We start from the raw sequence: 21939 nt of genomic DNA, 5'->3' as shown, positions 1-21939 counted from the left end.
TTCGTATAATTAAGGTATTCTTTTGTTTATTGCTTTATTATAATCTATTAGGTTAAGTAAATTACGATTAGATTAGTGCGTAAATATTTTAAGTATAAAAGATATGGAGAGTTGAGTGTAAACAATTGTAAACCAAATTCACTTCTAGATCTGAGAGGCCAAAATAAAAATAAATTATTATCATTATTATTATAATAATGTATTATTTGATTATTTTCTTTTTTTGATTGCTTCTTTTGCTATCAGATTTCCTGGTAGCTCGTATAATAAGCTTTCAGGACTATTTTAACGTTGACTATTGTTTTATCTTTAAATAATGTATTCTTTTTATGTATTTATTTTAATGCTTTGGTTTTCTTTTATGAATTGCTTGATAGCGAAGAAAACTTCGAAATAGTAGACGGACTGTGGAATTCAAAAGGACGTCACGGTCCATTAATGATGAATTCAGGAAAAAATTTTTGTTATCACGAATATTGTAATACGAGTATTACAAGTAATCGTGTGAATTACATAGTGGATCATAAAATCACGAAGTATCGGATCCTGTGGAAGGTTGTGCCTTTTTAATGGTGTGTAATCAAGTAATACATATTTCTTTTTAACGGAATGATTTTATTTTTAAAAATAATTTCCATTGTATTTAATTTTGTCCTAGCGCACGAAATTCAAGTGAATAAAATAAATTTGTATTTAAAACATAATTGTTATTGTCGTTATCAACATAGACGCGTAAGTTAACCCTGCTGCAATCTTCGAGTTTCTCATATCTTGATGTCGCTTTCGTTTCAATCGGAAAAGAGCTTTTAATGTTTTAAGAAAATAATTAGAATACCATTGAAATTACATACATTAACGACGATTGTCTCTTATTTCCTACACACTTAAGAATTTTTGTAACGATAGAAAAATAAGATTCAGTCGAAAATAACCTAAAGAGCGCAGGAGGGTTAGATATTCAATGCAATAAAAATTGAATACATTATATACATAATGAGAACAATGATATTAATAATGCGTCGCGAAAGCATTTTCTGAGTTAATTTTAAATTAATTTAATGAATATGACTTGGCAAACATATGCATATCGTGACAATAAAGATTTTACAAGAATTTTTCCAACAAAGGAATTGCTCAAACTTGGTTAAATTGCATTTTGGATATGATCAGTTTGGAATTGCGATTTGGATATGAAACTCCTAAGTTTCCTGATGGTAACACACGAGCAATTGTGATACTGCTTCATAGATTATTATATTAATTATACAGGACGATTTCGAAGTGCAGGTATACTTAAACTTTCGAATTTTGTTTTCTCGAAAACGAACCGTCATATGAAAAAGAAACCGTCAATTGTATATATTTAACTTACTTTTCCAGGCGTACGGCGACTTCAAAATCATCCTGTATGTAGTAAATAGTATAAGCAACATTACGCTATAACATTCGTCACTTATATCGGAATTCTTGTCTCCCTAAATCAGTCGATTGAACGTATTGTAAATAAAAAACGCTAAAACTAAGCTAATAACGATTAGCTAAAATGACACACTAAAGTGACACACTCGCTTAAAAATTGTTCATATCCGAATTTCGCACTTGACTGAAATATCAAATAGACCTACCTTATTCTATCAAATACAAAAAGATACATACGTTCGGATTTTCATTGGACGAAATAAATATTAATAATTGCGTTATTCAACGGCATGCCTGAATCTCTCTCAGACTACACTACTAAAGGGTTAAAGATAATAAATGTGGCAACACTCGCGTGAAATATCTAATGCGATTATACATATGTATATAAGAAAGAATATGTATATAAGAATACGCGAGGTTAACTACACAAGTATTACATAGAGACGAACCTAGCATTACGTCCTAATTTTATATTAACCTAGGATTGAAACGGCCTATATGAAGTATGAGACCCGTTGGATTGTGCCGTACGAAATAAAGGAACGGCTGGTCCAATTTCAATCTCGGTTTCTCTTCTGATCTTTCTATAGTCCTCATTCTTTCCTTGAACGAAACTGTACGATAGTTCGCCGGCTCCATATTGACTGTCCGTCTTATTCTACGGAATGTTTGTTCGCCGATGTCTCGAGAATTTCGTAAAGTAGGACTTGCTGGATAAATTTCCATGTGATGTCGTCCATTAGCGATGTTTTCATCGCCGCACGTACTGAACAGATTCATCTAGAAATGACCAATTATAGAGTAAGTAGCATATATAGAATATGTTTACCGTGAATTAAGAAAATTTAAAGAAACAACTTGAAAATATTCTATCGCAAGAATTTTTCGAATAAATTGAATTAATGAATTTGTATTGCGTTTTTGCTTTAGGCTTATAGTCTGATGATCTTATAGGACTAACTGAGGAACTGGTGCGTCTGATTATTAATTTGTCATTGAGTTGTAAACTTTGGTAAAATCCACGCACAGCCATTACAGAGTGACTAAAGTGTTTAGACACTTATGAAAAACAGAGTAAGTGTTCGACAGAGTGTGCGACACCCTGTGTAACTACCAGTAACCTGTAGAATTACCTGTAAAACGTCGGACAAGAAGAGACGATTTCCAATTCCATTGATTCCTTTGAAGTCAGCGTTAGTGGAAAACAGCTGATCGAGTCCCATCCTCTTCAAAGCAGCAGTAGCGTTCACAATGGACCGATGACTAAATTTGGGTACTTGTAATTCAAGGCTCGGTCTAGGTATAAGAACCTTCAGGAGCTTATCCCAAGCTCCATCTTGAAAAGCTTCTTTGATAAACCTTTGTTCCAGTCGATCCAAAGTATCGCCGGGTGCAGCATGACCTTGTTGACCTGGTACGAGAAATATGGTCGAAACGAGCTTATCCACGCTTCCAATAGCACTAACAGTCGCATCCAAACTGGGCTCATAACCGGCAAGAACGTTCGATCGCCAAACGGTAGCCGGAACGGGGATCAACTTCCTCAATCTATGAGCAGCTGAGACAGCGAAGTATAATTCCCCGTCTCGGCCTATTGTACTCGCGGAACTTGTGTTGCAATCCGTCTGAAACACATTTGCTGAAATTGTAGCCAGCGGTGATCTTAGAGGAACCGTGTTGCTCTTCACGAAATCCTTTATTCTACCTCCAGTCTGTTTCCTAATCAATAGATTGGTTCGGCGACGCACGAGATCACTGATAGTAGCGAAATTTACTTCGGTCACCAATCCTTCGTAAAATTGTTGAGCTTGCTCCTTATAAAACGGCAACAATCTTCTCACCTTAGCTTTATCCGCAAATAATTCGCGGACAAACGCCGCGTTCGCGATACCTTGGTGCCTCGCCAAGCTCACCGTGTCCGTTACGTTCTGGAAAATAAGATGCGGGTTGAAAGTGGCCACATTGTCGAGTCCAAGTATTTCGTTCATCTGGTCTGACGTTGATCCTCGAGCACCGAGGAAGATCATCGCCAACAGGCTAGTCATGCCAAACGGTGAAAGAACGAGCGATCTTCCAGTACTCAATCCGCTGTTCGCCGCGACCCAAAACTTAATTGCTAGTTCGTTACAAAGCCTCGAAAAATTGACAATATCGGCACTCGCGTTGCTCGTGCTAGTATCCAATCCACCGATGCTTTTCGAGGCATTTAGGGAAACGGTCGATTCCGCTTTGTTCACGGGAGTCGATTGATAATTTGAGGGATATTTTGTCGAACTCGCGTCCACCATCGTTGACATTGTCGATGTCGGTGCCTCGAAGTGTTTCGTCGACGTGGTAGATCCCGTGGTGAATTCTGTCGACGATGGAATTACTTGGTGCAACGATATCCGCTGCCACGTGTGCTGATTTATGCTCGTGTTATTCGTTTTGTTCTGTAGCATCGAATTTGGCGAATCATTCATCTTCTGATTTATGTGCGACTCGTTATTGTGTAATTTACTTGCGGCTCCCAACAACTGCGTTCCTATTGAGTTATTCATACTCACATTACTCTTGTACGAATATATTTCAATGGGAATTTTTGTTTTGTTCTCCGATCTGTTCCACTCTACCGAATTCATCGTACTACCTTTGATCTCGTTTGATTCCTCCGTGATAGAATTTAGAGCAGTGGTTATCGATCCAGGAGTAGACGAGACAACGGAAGATTTCGTATCGCTGAGAGGTGTTGCGGTTGTGTTGTTCAAAATATTGATCTTATGTTGATTCTCGGGTGTATTAGTCAAAATATTAATTTTATGTTCCTTCACATCTGTGTTATTCAAAATGTTCATTTTATGTTGGCTCACGATTGTGTTGTTCGCAATGTTAATTTCTTGTTGGTTCACGGTTGTATTGCTCAAAATGTTCGTTTTATGTTGACTCACGGTTGCGTTGCTCAAAATGTTCGTTTTATGCTGATTCCCGGTTGTGTTGCTCAAAATGTTCGTTTTATGCTGATTCCCGGTTGTGTTGCTCAAAATGTTCGTTTTATGCTGACTCCCGGTTGTGTTGCTCAAAATGTTCGTTTTATGCTGATTCCCGGTTGTATTGCTCAAAATGTTCGTTTTATGTTGACTCACGGTTGCGTTGCTCAAAATGTTCGTTTTATGCTGATTCACGGTTGTATTGCTCAAAATGTTCGTTTTGTGTTGACTCGCGGTTGCGTTGTTCAAAATGTTCATTTTATGTTGGTTTACCGCCGTGCTGTTCAAAATGTTAATTTTGTGTTGGTTCGCGGCTGTGTCGTTCAAAATATTAATTTTATGTTCATTCATAGTTGCGTTGTTCAAGATGTCAGTTTCGTGTTGGTTCATGGTCGTGTTTTCCGAAATGTTGATCTTCTGTTGGTTCACGATCGTGTGAACCGTATCATTCTTTGTCTGCTCTTCAGTTTTCTTTAAAGGACTTTGCAGTACGATTTTGTCTGTCGAACTCTCCACTGGATGCTCCTCTGCGTTAGATAAATTCGCGATGACCGTGCTAGATTCGCTCAAGTTCTTCGACAATTCATCTATCACGGTCTGATACGTAAATGTTTGTTTGTCGTGTTCTGACGACGTTTCTGTCGTGTATTCTAGGTATGTTGTAGAAGTTTTATCATTGTTTTGCGATGCTCCCTCGGTAATATTTTCAGCATTCGCAATTATGATTCCTGTGTTCGTACTTGTCAAAGCCTCGTTACTCGATATTGTCGTCTCGTAAGTCGATGTCTGTTCGTTAAACGCGTTATTCGCGAAGGAAGTTGACATTCCATCCGCGATGGTAGTTTTTACAGCAGCATCAAGGATAGACGACGCTACTGTCGTAGTTTCCGAAGCGGTGGACAGTTCGTTTTTTAATAGCGAAGATTCAATCTTTTGCTGGTCGGTAAACAGATCGTCCTTTGTTGTCGACGTTCGATAAATTTCATTCTCGTTTGTCGAACCTTTCTTCGTTGTATCATTCGTGCTATCCTCGTTAACCGAGGTAGACAACTCCGAATTTGACGTAACGGTCTCTGTCGAGTTGAGCTTCTCGAGAGATGACACTGTTGTCTCCTTGAATACAGCTTGTGTTTTATTTGTCTTCGAATTGGATAAATAAGAATCAGCGATGAGCGAGCTTGCTACAGTGTTAGGTAACAAATTCTCCGATAAATCGTTCGGCAAGGTGATTGACTCGATAACGGGTCTATTGGTAGCAGGTGAGGCGGTATGAAGCATGCTCTCGATAAGCGCTATCGCTTGTAAAAAGTTGGAACTAGTAACCGGTGTCTCGTTAATATTCGTCGTTGACTCTGTCGCATTTGTCTGAACACTCGATACATGTATGCTATCAGATTTCGTCGAAATATCCGAAACGTTTGCCTTTTTATCGAGCTCTGTCGTACTCATCGAAACAATCGGCGCGGATATAGTAACGGAGGAAATCTTCTCGTGATCAGGATCGAACTTCATCGTCATTTCGCTAGACGATTCCTGTATACGTTCTTCGGACGTATTATTCGCATTTTCTAGCCGGTTATCGTTGGTCGTGGAAGGATGCGTTGTAGTTTCAGAACTGTCATTACGTTTTCCCTCGTTTTCGCTGGGAATCGACTGGAATCCGAAAGAGGAAGATAACACGGGAGAAACGTCGTTGGAGATTTGACTGATCACGTTTGATAAAGAATTCACCAGCTCCATGGATGGAGAAGATTTTGGAGGCTCGATCGGCTCGCTTAAGCGATCGCTTGGTTTGGTTACTGTGTCGTGTATCGTCGTCGATGGTACCAATGTTGTTGTTCTATATTTATTTGTACTTGCAGGAGTACTCGTGGTCGATACAGAAGACTGCGGTGGCAATTTCGTAAAAGATACAGAAAATTGTAATGGCGGTTTGGTAAACGGTAGAGAAGACAGCGATGGCAATTTGCTGAACGGTTCCTTAGTGTCTTGAACTTGATTCGCTTCCATCATGGACGGTGTCTGCGTTTTCAATGGAACTTTATCGTATTCCTGGTTCGAAATATCGGTTGTTGGTTTCGTCTTCGTTTGTGTTACCAACGAATCGGTCTGGTCGGTAACAGTTTCATCAATGTGCGATGTATTATATTTTGCCTCTAACGTTTCACTCGTCGTTATACCGATGTTATCGTAACTGTTTTTGATGGACTCGCCTACGGTCGATGAAACAGAAACGCCGATGGTTGTTGGTTTTGTAATAGCACTTGTGGACGCCAGGTTTTCTTCGTCTGGAACGTTAAATCCGTAAGTAGTAGTACTTTCTGACGACGGTATCGCTCCAGTCACCTTATGCAAAATGGAACTCTGAGTGGTATAACGATTGTGAGCCATCAATTCGACATTTTGCTCAGTCGTGATGACAGATACCGGGATCATTAATTTCTCCGTATAAGAGATAGTCGTAGGTTTCGTAGCAATTGTCGGCAACGTTTCGTTCTTCTTGGTTTGCTCGTTTCGTTCGTTTGTATATTTGTTAGTATCTTCGGGTTTCGCCTGTGCAACCGTTTCACTTACGTCAGGTTTGAGCGAATCGGAAACCGAATCATTCTGTTTATGTATGACATAGCTGGCAGATGATGACGGTTTCGATGTTGGCTTTTCAACGTAGTGGCTTTCTTCGACCTTATTTCCGTATTTGTCACCGGCTAAAATAGCTGGTAAAATATTGCTCCACTCGACGTTCACGTTTTCTGGGATCATCGGGTGCGAGCCAGAGAGCGTCGATAACGGTTTATCCATAGCGCTTTTCAGTACGCTTTGCACTTTTTCCACCACGTCCATTACCTAGAAAAGATTTTAACATAACGTTACCTCGTTACTTCTGCAAAGCTAAGAAACGATAATACGTTTAAAGACCAAGCAGTGAGACGATGCATAAAACTTGGCGTAAATGCACGATATTAGACACTGAAAGACGTAATTAAAGTAAGTTAAATATTATTTCGTCGATGTAAAATACGTATTAGGATAGGCGATTGTTCGTTAGAAGCTTATGCTACATAAATCATAGAAGCAAAAAGAAAGATATAAATCTTAGAATCGAGACGGATAACGAAAAGATCTTAAACAAATTGAAGTAATTTCTTTCAATTTTCGCTCTTGTACTCCAATTTTTCTTACAAGGCAGCCGAATTTTCTATTTTCTCGGTTTAACCAACCACCCATTCTAAGAACTCAGATCTTACTTTACCTTCTTTCCTCCGGTAAGTATATCCTCAGCTTTTTGAGGCTCTTGAATCTCCATGTTAGAATGATCCGGACCTCCACTCGCGATTAAAGCTTGAATCTCTTGCATAGTCATTTGCCTCGTGATCATATCGCCTCTCTCGTTGTACGTGTAAAATTGAAATCCATCGGGTTTCAGCAAATTCGCCGGAGACGGTGGCAATCGATGAAAATTGACTCCGACCGAACCAGGTGACCTGTTGTTTCCCGTTGCACGAACAACCTGGTTCTTCGTATCTTTCGATTCTTTCGATATGCCCGATATTGCCTGATACGTGTCCGCCCTAGAAATTCCATGGAATTAGAAATACGTGAAACTTCTGCAAACTAAAGTCATCGAACGAGTCGTAACCCATTGGAATACTGATTCTTCTCGAGCTAAACGTGATGTATACTAGACCATCGGTAGACCGTCTGGCAGAGGATCGTGCATGCCAATTAGTCGAACTTGTCGTTATCGTGCTTCGTACGTACATTTCGTATCTACGAAATACATTAGACTCTTGATTACCCGATCGATCGAACGAACGATTATTGGAATATTAATTGACGCGAAATTTGGATGTAAATGAAAACGTTGGATAACGCGAAAGTTCTCTTGTAAAAGAAAAACTAGGATACAGAAATAGAAATTGGAAGAAATTGTTACGTTTTTATTCGAACGTTCTTCTTTCCCTTTAATATTGATATTTATAAAGTGGTTATTCCAGTATGCAAAGAATGTGTGTCACGATCAAATCGTACAATCAGGCTTTTACCGTATTACAAAATTGCAATTTCAACTTAATATCCACGAAGAGTATTTTTACGAACGACTGTACGTTTAAGTGAGCTAAAGACACGATGAAAACGTAAAAGGAAAGACAGACATATAAAGTAATGTAAAAATACAGAGGAAACGTTAACGGTAATTTCGCTATCGTTTAATCGATCTACTACTTGTTCATCGCGATATATATTTCGCAACATCGGCTGCAGAACTCGGTTAAAGAATCTCTCGCATCTCTCTTACGATCTTTACGAGCTTTTTACTCCTCCGTTTCTAGCTTCCGCGCGATTCTTTTCCAAATAACGATCTCGAATCGCTACATCGGCTATTCCACGATGCGAGGACGCTCGTGGTTACAGCTGGTCGTTATTTATCGTTCGATTTATGCACGAAACACTGAAATACTGACCTAGATTTAAAATATTTCATAGGCAGCAACACGGTTGTGGTGGTTTCTGGAAGTGGGCGTTCCGAAGCCAGGCTGAAACTTAAACATGCCCACAGCACAAGCGTCGTCAAAGTAGCATGAGACGATTCCAACGACATATTTCTAACGCTTCTCCTCTTGTACGATCTGCAATCAATAAAGGACAAATGATCGAGTGATCGATTTACCTGTCTACGTAAAACACGAAGACCGACCAGCAATAACACGGTAGACCGGTGTATGCCAGATCATGGTAAACACCATCTATATCATAGAAAAATGATCGTGAAAATAGATCGGGAGAAATAAACGGGGGACGAGTCTGTTTTCTTTTAGGTGAACGACCCTACGGTTCCTTGTTACCCTCTTACGGATCATCGCCTTAACACGACGACCGGTTCTCCGTCGTGTTATAAATCGCTGAGTAAATCGCGATTTACTCGAGTGCAGCTTGCGAACGACTTTTATCGAAATTCACTTGAAACCTATCGATTGAATCGCTAAACAGATCGTTAATCGTATTTAATTATTTAACCGTAAGCACGTAAACTTTCCAACTAAATTAAAGCTTTCTTCGCGGCTGATCGATGTGTAACTACCATTGATAAAAGGAGTAAAATTAGAAAGAGAATATATATTCGATCGTTTGCGTCGAAAGGAAGAAACTTATTCCACTTGATCCGGAATATCTGGATTTGCTGAGATATCGGGATACACCCATGCGTGTGTCGTACGAAGAAAGGAGCGTACAATGAGACGTGCAATCGACAAATGTCGACGACAATGCCGAAAATCTACAGGATATAATAAATGAAATGTTTCGTCGAACGAAAACTGCGTTATTCGCGCTCTTAAGCGCGTTAATTGTATTTCTTCGCCGTTCGACGATGCCTATACTGAATGTTCCCTTAATCTAACATTCATCGTATCTGTATGGACGATTGTTTCTAGTACAGTGACAATATTCTAGCGTTTAACGAACAGCGATCGATCGAGATACTTATGCACCTCTGTACAAGGGTAAATATCGAGACAATAAATTGAACTACCTCGATTAAAAACGTGATTTAAAGGAATACTCTTGCGAAGATTAACACTGCGTGCGTTCGACTTTTCCTTCTTCCTTTTTCTCGCTGTCTACGTTTCTTTTTTCTCTTTTTATCCTTTGCCGTGTCTTCTTGACAGCGCGCGCAGATCTGTATTTCTTCCCGTATCACCTGCCGTCTCTACTGTCTTCTACCTTGGACGAGCGCGTACTACGTGCTTGAATCCTCGGTTAAGACGAGTGCATCGGACTGAGAAAGAAAAGTGATCGAAGAGGGGGAACATAGTGTTCGAACGAAAAGATGGAGAAAGGGTGAACTTGGAGAGTGGAGATGTTGGTTGGAACGGTTTACGCGGGGGGACAGACGAATGTCGGAATACATGGGAATATATATCGAAAGAAAAAGGAAGAAAGAGAAAAGAAGGAGGGATAGTATGAAGTTGAAGGACCAACGTGTAGAGCTGAGTTACGCGGGCAAAAGGAGATGTAAATCGAACGTGGAATAAAAGATCGGAACCGATGCTTCGAATCCGTGGACCGAGCGATGCGTCATTTTTGCATTTCCAGATAAAAACTACGTGTTCTTTATTTAAAAAGAACACTGAAATAACCATTTGCTCGTTATCGATCAATCATTGCTACGATATTATAATATTTTGTAATAACATCGTGACACCGTTCTTCCACGTTTCTTCCACGAACTTCCATTTCTTTCTACGAAAGTGATATTAACTTCTCTTTTATTTTTAATTTCGTAATTCGTTACAGCCAATGTAATATCGTAATGTATTTAAGCTAGTAAAATGATATTTAGCCGGAAGAAATTAACAGCGATTAACGGTACACCGACTGAATAAGTTGCCTTCACGATCATACGTAATTCGTAACGAAAGAAATTTCGTAGAAGCTACTTTCGTCAAAGTACATAGACACGCGTCACCGTCTTCGTCTTTCTTCTTTCGTTGTTTATAAATGTTCATATTGCGACGAAAGATGTAAAATACTTTGTTTTTATATATATGCGTGTATCTTATTTCTATCTATTCTACGATGAGAAACAGTGACGAGCGCTTAACGGTATTCGTTTATTCTACTTCCCTTTCCACTCTGTTCTCCAACTGTTTTAAGAAATATTCGACCGACTTGACCTGCTGCCCAAAAATCGCAAAAGTATCACGAGAGTAGAATGACGTATAGGAAATACAAACGAGATTCTATAAATTCTATCATGTAATTTTGACCGTGGTACCTCGATTGTTCGTCATCGGTCATGAGTTGAAATTCCACGATCATAGCAGAAACCGTAATTGTTTATCGCATAGTTGAAATTCAGGATAACTCGATATTCTTAACGCGTACAGGTTGCGACGGATATTGGAAATAAATAATTTCGCGGTGGCAGACAAAATTGCGATCATAAAAATACCGCACGATCTTATCGTTCTGCTTTTCCTCAAATTCCACGTTGAAAAGATATATGTAATTCGTTAATTAAATTACAAAGAGAGAGAGAAGGAGTACGTAACAGACACGACTGTATGAAAAAGCACGAGTGTCGACGATCAATCGAATGGTCGAATGAAAAATGCTTTAGATCGATCTAAAGGCACTTCGCGTCGTATTCGATATCGTGGAAATAATTGAAACGATATAATATTCTGATATCAGACGTTTTTCTATGGTAACGCTATAGTATTTCGTTTGTGTTTATATCGTCTATATTATTCGAATATTGTGTCAAAATTACAAGACCGATAGAGGAGAGACCGAACACACGCAACATGAACGTGCGATCGAAGAATTCCGGAGAAGAAACGCGTTTCATCGATGGAAGCGAATACAGGGGCACTTGGAACGTACTAGGAATGGAGGGAATTGGCAAATTCGTTCTGCCGCACAGTTAGTATAACAACCAAGAAGTATTACAGAAGGATCTCGAATGCGTTACTTTGCACCTTCCTCTATGAATCGTTCGGGAAAAGAAAGAAGCAGAAGGTGATAGACGTTGTAGGAAGAGTAAAGAAAAGAAAAAAAAAAAAAAAGAAAAAAGAAAGAAGCAACCATAATAGGAAATAAAATGCAGGTGGTGAAGTGTAAATAATAAAAGAAAAAGCAAGAACCAGAGAGCATCGTGTGCGTATGCGAGATACGAGTGTTATCCTTTCCGGAACTCGGAATTAAGTCTTCTAAGATGTACATGCTAACTCCAATAATTGTGTCTAAGAAGTATGTATGTACAGCACATGTACTGGTTTTTGAGCACGACATTGAGCATTTCTCGCGCGTAAGTCGGCACGTACCGTTACGCGACCATTTTCGTCGCTTCGTGTTCTAGAGTTTGTACGCGTTTTTCATTTACCCATAGGCTTAAGAATCCCGGTCTTAAAATACATATATTCGCCATACAAATTTCACCAACGCCATACATACATACACATACGCGCACATTTATTCTTTCTCTTCTTCTCTCTCTCTCTCTCTCTCTCTCTATATATATATATATATATATATATATATATATACCTAACGGTAGAAAAAATAAGATATATATATATATATATATATATATGTGTATGTATATATGTATGTATATATATATATATATCTTATTTTTTCTACCGTTAGGTCACTTGCTCCTTTAGTCCCCTTCTTCTGCAATTCAGCCTCATTTCAGTAAATGAACCGAATCTATTTGCTCGTAATAGATGGCATTTTTGAAGGAGAGTTTCGCGATGGTACATTTCATGGGCATGGTAGCTTATATTTTCCTCGCCTACAAAGAATAGATGGAGTTTGGTCGCAAGGTGAATGTAAGGACAAACGATATACCTTTAACGATGGATTAATTTTTCGTAGCCATAACTGGGACTACTGCAGATTCCCTGACAGACGGTTGGTAAAACACGTTCCATTCCTGAAGATATTTTAGAGATTAAAGATAAAGATAAAGCTCGTCGATCCGTAGGTTGTCCCGTTTTGATCTGTTATTAGAGATCAGTCGTAGATTATTAATTTGCTGTATGAAAAAGTGGTTGAATGATTTCAAGAGGGTCGTAACTTGTTGTAAATCATCTTTTTGCAGGTGGACACGTACAGGACATGCGAAGATCGCCGATATTTTGTTTTAATAGGAACATATAATTTTTAATGCATCGATCAATGAAGGTCGTTAGTAAATTAATTTTTTAACACAAATGACGTTTTTTTATGGGGAATAAGGAGTTGCGTCAATTAACGCATAGATAATATATGATCTCATTTAAACATTTACACTATTATTATAGCCACACGTGTTAGAACTTGGTGATATACAGATTTAGTACAAGTTGAATGCTTTTACTCGCATCATATGTGTCCTATAACGTAAAATATTAAATAAAGTAAAATTCCTTAGATTTTTCCAATAAATGTAACGTGTATATATTGTTTACAAAGTGTATTCACGTACAGAAAAATTAATTAAATGCGTGCTTCTCGAAACCATTCAATTATGTCCCAACCATTCTTTTGAAAGCAACTAATTTGCAAGTAATTTGCAGTAATTGAATAAGATAAAATATTACGGATATTAAAATTAAAAATAAACTACACTGCGTCATCGCTATCTTAAAAAACTTATTTGACTTGTTAAGGGAAGGGGCTAAGAAAGAAGGAAAAATATGTCTTTCATTAAACCAACATCTTTTAGATATCAAACGTGCATTAAATACGGATTGAGACCTGGTGGAGCAACATTACGCACGAACGATCGAAACGAATTTCTTATTCCCCCTACATGCTACGATGCAGGCATTGGAATTTTTAATCCATGTAAATATCATATTGTATCCCACCGAGACTCGAAGAAGGTACATACGTCGAAAAGAAAAGTCTTATATACAGTAATTTATTAAATTTTCCAAATATTCAAAGGTACTTGAAATACCAAATACCAAATTCACTCGCTGGATACAGAAGAACTGTCAAAAGGCGTGGTCTGAGCCAACCGGAAATCGGAAAGACCTTTACGAAAATTGGTTTCTCGACAAATTTGACACAAAGTTTCTTTCGACATTATTACCATTTTCGAACGAGTCTTTCGAACCTTGGTGGAAAAGGTGCAAGCAAAAATACACAAAAATTAAACAATTGCAAACATCAATTTTAATCATCCCTACCTCTATTTCCTTTAAGATTGACCACCTTTCGTTCAGATTGCAAAGAGAAGACTCTAACTAATGAAAAAAATGAACATTTCCAAAATCTTATTGAGAGTCTCGTTGAATTTCATTGATTAAAACAGGAATGTAAAGGATACTTCAGAAAGAAATCACGTTTTCAACTCTATCTTGGGCTTGTAAATGAACGTTTGTACCTTTTTATTTCTGTGACGCACATGCACGGTTAAATTACAACATATAATTAATCATTTTATACTTGATATTCGGTAAAAAAAGAGAAATGGAAATAAAAATGTATTTACTATTTAACAATAACCTTTCTTTTTTCTGTTACATCAGTGGAAGCATCTGGTACTTGATGTACACGGTACACTATTAACAATTTTTTTGATATACACTCGGTAGTTTTACAGGCAACTATATCCAAAATTACACGCACCTCGTGTGTTGCATTTCCTTGTAAAAATTTTAAAGATACTGGACTTGAAAGTTCTCCACAATTTTCCTTAGCTATCCATCCAGAACTATTCGTTGTCACATTCATAGCCCACCTCTGTGGTGCATCCGAATTTAACTTTAAATCACGGTCGGAAAAATTTATACTGAACAAGACGTTTAATTTACCGCCTGTTTCGCTGATGGTAGTATCGAAGAAATAAATATTCTTGTAATTATCGTCATCTTCGATTATTGGGATATTTATCGGTAACTAAAACGTAATGAACAAACTGTTAACTTATTCATTCAGTTTTATTTTTAACATCTGTGCTCTAAAATGAGAAATAATTTACCGTAGTAATGTTTCCCTTTTCGGTATCGATCATTTTCACAGCGTGATTATTAGTGTCAGCTACGAATATGAGACCTTTTTCTGGACTTATAGCAATACCGCTAGGTTCGTCGAACTATAAATTATAAAGAATTCATAAATACATGATTAAATTGATAACTATAAAACTTCTTTTATAGACAACATACTAAAAAGATTTCATATGGTATTCCACAACCATATAAGGTTCTGCAATGCTTAGTGGTTACATTGAGTATCTTGATTTTATGATTGTAAGTGTCTGTTATATAAATAATTTTTTCTTTCGGATGCCATGCTATACCCAAAGGATGTTGAAGCTTTACCGCATAGTTTACACCGTCTAAGTCTCCATAATCATGCAGATCCTGTGATATCATGATTATCAATATTATAGTTATTATTCGATTAATTAAGAAGAATTAAAATTAATTCGTATGCATTCAAACATACCAATGGATTTTTACTTCCACCACAAATGGCGGAAACTTGTCCATTTTGTAAATTTACGCTCCTAATAGCACTGCTTTCACTGTCGGCAAAAACGGCAAGCTTTAATTCTTCGGCAATAGTTATACCAGACGGTTGCGCTAAACCAGCCGAGTGAGGATACGTATTGTTACGATTTTCCTCCGTGCCACTTCCTACTATCGCCAGACAAGTACCCTCATTGTATTTTCTAGACAAATTTACGAGCAAAATATATGATTCTCATTGATGAAAAAAGAACTTTCATACATATTAAAATAATTTTGATGTTACTTATTTTTCCACCAAATAGTATCTTCCAAGAAGAGTGCCCAAATCTGATGATTACCAGCCATTGCAATTAACAATACGGGTGTGATATTGTTACCATGTTCGTGTTTATAAACAGCCAAATCCCATGGTGAAGATAAAACTTGATCTTTACCGATTTTACCTCCGACGTAATCGTGACCTTTAATACCGGTACCAGCAATAGTAATCACTATTTTTCTTATCAGGTCTATCTAAAAAAAAATATTAATTATACGTACATCGTATCAAAAAGACAATTTCACATTTGACAGTTTAAACTACTACCTTCCTAATTGCGTGATTTTTAGTATCGGCTACATAAATCAAACTGCCTAACGTAGACACTCCCTGAGGTGCATTAAACTTTGCAGTTTCAAAATCTCCATCTTTGAAATCCGGATTAGGACCACCAATAATGTGTTGCACATTTCCTGTAGTATCCGTTACTAAAATTCTGTTGTGGCCTGTATCAGCAATGACCAAACTTTCTCCTTGCTCATTTTGAAGGATTTCCAACTTACTTGGAAACAAAATGTTTCCAGTTCCAACAGGCAATAAATGTTGTGCCAATTGCAAAGGAATATCATTTGTATGAATTTTATTTAATGATCTGAAATAAGTTAACGCTACGCCTACATGTATTATCAACTCATCTCTGTGTCCTTCTCCTACAAAAACTGCAAGTAATTCACCAGTAGGACCTAATAGGGGAATAAGTTGTTTATTTGATGCGTCTCTGAAGATAATTGTCACCTATAGATGTAAATATACGATCATTACCTAACATTATTAATGTTGGCCAACATACGATTCCTAAGTAACGCCACATTGACATTGTAGTGTCATTTACAACTGGATGTTTTATATTATACCTCTGTACTGCTGACAATAATTTTTTTGAATCTTTTTCGTTTAAAAATTTTGCACTGTGTACTCCAATCTGTAGGAAAATAATGGTATTATGTTGTTCAACTATTAATCTTACGTAATTAATTGTTGCATATTTTATAGTGTATCTTGTATATACTAACAATAACAAGGCCATCCTGAATTGAAAACAGTTTCTCAAGAACATCTAAATCTGATAAAACGTGCATACAATTGATGCAACAATATGTAAAGAAATCCAAAATAACTATTTTTCCTTTAAGATGTTGATATATAGATAATCCTTCTGCGACATTGAACCATTCCAAACCTAGCATATTTAAACAAGAAACTTGTTTGGAAATTTTATTACAAAATTACTATAACAATGTTAATATACAAAATTAATATAACAAATGACAAATATTAAATTTTAAGTATAGGAAAAAAATCATATAAAGAAATCATATATAAAGGGTGGGTAACAGAAAAAAAATAATGTAAGTACATATATGTCATATATGAAAAAATGTGAATTTTTAATCTTCTTCCAGTGACAAATCATATTGTTTATACAGATTCCTAATCGTAGTTTTATTTGCTACAGCTATTGCACCTAGAACCATTTGAGTTACATCTTTAATTTCATTGTATTTATGTAATAAATCCATAGTTTCTTGAGTTGAACGAAATTCTGTCTCTTCCATCCTCAAATTGGACAATTCTTGATCAAGCATTTTTTCGTATTCTACGAGCTTGAAGTATTCGCGTATCTCCTCTTCCGTAAGTAAAATGTTCTTATTATTCGAATGTAATGACTGATTCGATCTTGGTGTATTTACCCCCCTAATATTCTTCATACTTTGTTCGTTGGATTTCTTAAACATTTCACTTACAACTCTCACGTACAATACTCTTTGCCTGACGAAAACCAAAGTTATATAAAATCTTTGCGATATGAGAATTTCAAAATCGATAGATAAGTTAATATGACTAAATAAAATACATATTCAAATTAGCTTCTAGTATAAAGATCTTATATGCATATACAGAATTACCTTCAAAGTTTAGAAACTATAGATCATAAATAATCAACATCGCAATCAAGTCTCATAAATTGAATAAGCTTAATGCAACTAATATTCGAATAAAATACACATATCACAAGAAATGTTCACTTTATACAACATCGATTAATAAAATAGACGTGAAATCATTAACCTGGTTTAAAATCGGTGATCCGCGCTTCCTTCTTTGAAAACGCTTTAATATGCTGTAATACCAATTCCTCTTTTCTGTTAATTGATAATTCTAAACTTTGACTTTTGGCGATTTCCATACCAATTTCTACCAATTCTTCTACTGTGTCCTGCACATTCATATTTTGTTCCGTGTTTCGACTTTCGTTATTAAAATAAATTCAACGATTTAAAATATCATGGAATAGCACAAACAATAGAGAAAAAGAAGTGGTACGTTATAAATAGTAGGGACAACATATTGATGGAGGGGATTCCAAACCCATGTAAGTAATTACATACGCATAGTACAGATAAGAAATTGGCTAGGCAAAGGAATACAGGTCTGATTGGTTATTTCTATGAACACGCATTTTATAAACTCGCCTTACAGCAGTATAGTACTATCACATTTAATTAGAAAACTATATAAATTAATAGGTAAAACATGTATTTAAAGCTACATAGTTTGAAATAACGTATACAATAAAGTTTGTCGGTTACATAAAATATATTCTTCTGTTTGCGAGTGAAGTTCTATCTTGACATTTGTCCTTTATATACTAAATTAGTTGATTCTTTGCAGTTTATCACATAATAAAAAATGCTGACAGGTACAACAAAAGATCAAAAAACGTTAGATGAATTAGAATGGATTCGAGTAGTACGTACTGAGTTGAATGAAAATGATAATATCAAACAGCCTAAAGGAGCAATACAAAAATTCAAAGAGAATCCTTTAGTACCTATAGGTAACTATAACCTCCAAAAATGTAACTTCATTATTTGATTTATATATTTACAATTTAAAAATTTTATGTCAAATATCTTATTTCAGGTGCTACAGCAACTGTAGCTGCTCTGAGTTATGGCTTGTACAATACTTTTATAGGGAATAGTCAAATGGCGCAATATATGATGCGTAGTCGAGTTGCAGCACAAGCTTTCACTATTATAGCCATGGTTGGTGGACTCATAGTTATGGGAAAAAAACCAAGTACTGATGTATAATTATTATACAAAGATTTATTTAATAGTAATCATGTAAAAACTGTAGTAGTCAATTATAGTCAATTGCATTTTTTATTTGATCAGGAAAGCATAACATGAAAGTTTTATGAACTATTGAAACTGTTTAAAAATTATTCTTTATTGTTAGGAATTAACAATCCAATATTATGAATAATTTTATCAAGTTCATTTACACAAATGTCAAATGACAAATCTTATTGAAGAAATGCCTATAAGATTTTAATGAAATGAATAATGGTATGAGAGTATACCATCATTGATGCATTATTATAATATTTAAAGAGAAATTTAGGTGATATATTTAAAATACCTATTCTCGAAAAAATGCATAGGTAAGTCGGTTCTAAAAATAAAATTGGCATTTCTATATATTAAAATTTTTACAATTTTTATTCTTATATTATTCACAGGTTTTAATAACTATAATTTTTATTACTTAGCAAATATTAATATACTTGAAATAAAACTTTTATGTAGAGCAAAGTATGTTTTCTTCCCTACAAATATTATCTGTTAAAGAAGTTTCGTCATAAAGAGATCGGTGTCGTTTGTTCCTTCCATTAAAAATATTCATTATATTTATATTTTCATTCGAATACTCGGAATGTGGAATTTGTTGAACTGTTATCGCTGCATGTTTCCATCTGACATATTCTTTAATGCATGTTTCCAATTTTTCAAACCATTCTTGAACATCTTCGTTCGAATATAATTCTATAACATCACGCATCTCGTTACCATTTAGGTGATTGATTATACGTAATTGATTTTTCGTTGATTTTGATCGGCGGACAATAGTTTCCTGAAATATAACAATATTATAATCATATTCAATATCGATAGAAAATTTAAGAAAATATAATCCAAAGTTTCATTTTACCTTGTTTACACAAATCGTATACGTAGGTTTTTCTAATTTTTCCAAACATTTCTTCGATTTCCAAACTTCAATTTGGAAACTTCGTAATCGTATCCAGCATCGTCGATTATTTATAATTGCGAATCCAGCACAAACTTCCTTATCGATGTAATACGGTTGAACAGCTAAACGACAGCAAAAATGTCCGAAAAGCGGCAATGCATTAGCTTTACTACCAAAATTGTTTAATATTAGATCATGTGAACGTATATTCTCATTGGTATCGTTAAGGGTCATCTTTGCGTAAGCCAGTAACTCAAACTGCGGTGCTTTATTAGACTCATTTTCATTTCGTAGAGCGGCCGCAAACTTTCGACCTACTGTTTTCGAAATTGAAGAATGAATAGTTCTTCTGATCTTTCTCGGAGTGCTGGCAATACTAAGGTCTTCTTGCAAAATATGACTATAAACTTCTAAAGATAATTCAAATTCAGCTGATACGTTATTGAATAATAAAACGTCAGGAAAACTAATATCCGTTTGCTTTCTATCGATTGGAAAAAGTAAACTCGTATCCTGAACTTCTGCGCCAATTCGAACTATACAAAAAATCGCGAATCTTCGATAATCTCCACGGTTTTTAAAGTAATCAGAATCTCTCCACATCAAAGGAAATCTAAGATCCGAGATAGATAATTTGCCCTTGCTATCCGAACTGCTGAAACATACAAAATTAAATAGTATTATACGTATTTCCGTGTATTCCTATTTACAACATATTTTTATAAATAGACCAGTACCTCGTTTTCAACGATGCATCTTTTCCTCGGTTTTCTAACTCAACCATATAGGCAGACATTCGTTTGTTAGAAGTAAATAAAGCACGTGCAGCCTCCAAACTTTGTGCAGGATGCCGCGCAGCAGCCAACAATCTGGAAGAGCCTTCTTTTATTTTAGTTTCCAATTTAATTTTTTGCTCCAAATCATATTCCTAAAATGGAAAACATTATATTTTTATAACGTGAAAAGAACACGGATTGAGCAGAAAACATTTATAATTTAACTTATATTTTCCAGAAGAAAACAAATCAATTAACTGTAAGAAAAGATGAATGCAATGTGTATCATATAAGACTTTTTGTGTGTACGAACTATTTCAAAGGAACTTGCAGTAAATATTTTGAAAAGCTTTAATTCATAATAATGAATTAAATGTTTAACAACCTCTTGATGTTACTTTATTTCGTAATTATCTCTTTCACTTATGCATATATGAGAATATAGAAATACTACTACATGATAGTAAAGAATACTAATATCTAAATATTATCTACGTATCTTTAAAAAATTCTAATTTCAATAAATTATCATGCAAGACATGAAACAAAAGATCAGTTTTCGAAATTTCTCCATTCGTCAACCTTATTCCAAGGTAACATTTAAAATAACAATTACGCTAAAATTAAAATGCGCGTTATAGATTATCTAACGTGACAATTGTTAATTATGAACGACTATAATTTTAAAACTGCAACATTTTTTTCGTTGACAATAGAAATATAAATTATTTGTATTTGTATTAAATACCTTCGAAAACAAATAAATAAGTAATGTATATAATTGAAAGAATTCTATTTATTAAAAATGCTATAATTAAATATTTAAATATATCTTTAAAAAATTTACTATGTAGAAAATTGAATACATATCTTATTTTAATTTAGATTTTATACATATACATTTAGTCCTTTAACGGCTCTTTCAAATGTCAAACATAACCTATGCTTTCTTAACGATAATTAACAATTTAAAAATAATATTTAACAAATGTCAGTAATATAGCCTGTTTCAAAACATTAAGATGAATGAAGGCAATTTCTACTTTTTAATAATAAAATCTTGATAAAATAAGAAATATTGTAAGACACAACGTATAGTAAATAATAAAATTCTATAGATAATCGAATATTAACTCACAGCTACATTTTTATAATTTCGAATACTTTCTCGTCTGCGAACTCGTGCTTGAAAATCACTTAACGAACGTAAATAATTATTTTCTTTGTTTAAACTGTCAGTTAGTGGAACGCGTAGAGAGCCAATACTTTTTCTACGTGGCGCCATTTTGAAGGTTCATTACTGTTTTTTCAGCGGTTTCAAATGACCGTGGTTTCAGTCTCTCGGCTATTGTAAAAATATGTAAAGGAAAGATGTAGGGAAGGGAAAATTAAGAAAAAATTATTGCGTACAAAAAAATCAATTGACAAAGCTATAAAAATAT

General features: G+C 35.5%; 5 protein-coding genes and 1 long non-coding RNA gene across 11 annotated transcripts; 2 read left to right on the top strand and 4 right to left on the bottom strand.

Annotated features, from left to right (window-relative positions):
- Positions 1 to 638: 638 nt before the first annotated feature.
- LOC138183961 (uncharacterized) lies at positions 639 to 8988 on the bottom strand. Of its 2 annotated transcripts, none has more exons than XM_069121534.1 (4): positions 8852 to 8988; positions 7639 to 7957; positions 2556 to 7232; positions 639 to 2202 (listed from the first exon to the last, which is right to left on the bottom strand). In XM_069121534.1, exons 1-4 carry the CDS (start codon positions 8986 to 8988, stop codon positions 1891 to 1893), a joined length of 5445 nt encoding a protein of 1814 aa, XP_068977635.1. In that variant the 3' UTR covers positions 639 to 1890. The 2 variants fall into 2 exon arrangements, with proteins under 2 accessions (XP_068977635.1, XP_068977636.1); XM_069121535.1 differs by lacking the exon at positions 639 to 2202 and having other exon boundaries at positions 2830 to 3047; positions 3128 to 7232.
- Positions 8989 to 9009: 21 nt separating this feature from the next.
- LOC138183977 (MORN repeat-containing protein 5) lies at positions 9010 to 14179 on the top strand. The gene is made up of 4 exons (XM_069121572.1): positions 9010 to 11813; positions 12620 to 12806; positions 13603 to 13762; positions 13827 to 14179. Exons 1-4 carry the CDS (start codon positions 11696 to 11698, stop codon positions 14130 to 14132), a joined length of 771 nt encoding a protein of 256 aa, XP_068977673.1. The 5' UTR covers positions 9010 to 11695; the 3' UTR covers positions 14133 to 14179.
- Positions 14180 to 14242: 63 nt separating this feature from the next.
- LOC138183965 (NHL repeat-containing protein 2) lies at positions 14243 to 17910 on the bottom strand. Its single transcript, XM_069121545.1, has 9 exons — positions 17751 to 17910; positions 16694 to 16860; positions 16443 to 16602; positions 15948 to 16363; positions 15645 to 15874; positions 15336 to 15561; positions 15053 to 15250; positions 14866 to 14979; positions 14243 to 14783 (listed from the first exon to the last, which is right to left on the bottom strand). Exons 1-9 carry the CDS (start codon positions 17908 to 17910, stop codon positions 14376 to 14378), a joined length of 2079 nt encoding a protein of 692 aa, XP_068977646.1. The 3' UTR covers positions 14243 to 14375.
- Positions 17050 to 17744, bottom strand: LOC138183978 (uncharacterized). The gene is made up of 2 exons (XR_011174209.1): positions 17588 to 17744; positions 17050 to 17450 (listed from the first exon to the last, which is right to left on the bottom strand). It is a non-coding gene; the product is annotated as an uncharacterized LOC138183978 (long non-coding RNA).
- Positions 17911 to 17921: 11 nt separating the features above from the next.
- On the top strand, positions 17922 to 19147 carry LOC138183975 (HIG1 domain family member 2A, mitochondrial). Of its 4 annotated transcripts, none has more exons than XM_069121569.1 (4): positions 17922 to 18054; positions 18354 to 18519; positions 18606 to 18764; positions 18927 to 19147. In XM_069121569.1, exons 2-4 carry the CDS (start codon positions 18372 to 18374, stop codon positions 18947 to 18949), a joined length of 330 nt encoding a protein of 109 aa, XP_068977670.1. In that variant the 5' UTR covers positions 17922 to 18054; positions 18354 to 18371; the 3' UTR covers positions 18950 to 19147. The 4 variants fall into 4 exon arrangements, with proteins under 4 accessions (XP_068977670.1, XP_068977669.1, XP_068977668.1 ...); XM_069121568.1 differs by lacking the exon at positions 17922 to 18054 and adding an exon at positions 18060 to 18163; XM_069121567.1 differs by lacking the exon at positions 17922 to 18054 and adding an exon at positions 18077 to 18208.
- A 13-nt stretch (positions 19148 to 19160) lies between these two features.
- On the bottom strand, positions 19161 to 21806 carry LOC138183966 (rhotekin). 2 transcript variants are annotated; one of them, XM_069121547.1, is made up of 4 exons: positions 21636 to 21806; positions 20459 to 20649; positions 19680 to 20376; positions 19161 to 19601 (listed from the first exon to the last, which is right to left on the bottom strand). In XM_069121547.1, the coding sequence occupies exons 1-4, from the start codon at positions 21780 to 21782 to the stop codon at positions 19269 to 19271; spliced, it is 1368 nt and encodes a 455-aa protein (XP_068977648.1). In that variant the 5' UTR covers positions 21783 to 21806; the 3' UTR covers positions 19161 to 19268. The 2 variants fall into 2 exon arrangements, with proteins under 2 accessions (XP_068977648.1, XP_068977649.1); XM_069121548.1 differs by having other exon boundaries at positions 19680 to 20373.
- Between the last annotated feature and the right edge of the window lie 133 nt (positions 21807 to 21939).

This window comes from Bombus flavifrons, chromosome 10 (genome assembly GCF_040668555.2).
Source record: "Bombus flavifrons isolate JBK064 chromosome 10, iyBomFlav1_principal, whole genome shotgun sequence".
In the NCBI taxonomy this organism is placed as follows: domain Eukaryota; kingdom Metazoa; phylum Arthropoda; class Insecta; order Hymenoptera; family Apidae; genus Bombus; species Bombus flavifrons.
This window is presented reverse-complemented; position numbering and strand designations above follow the sequence as displayed.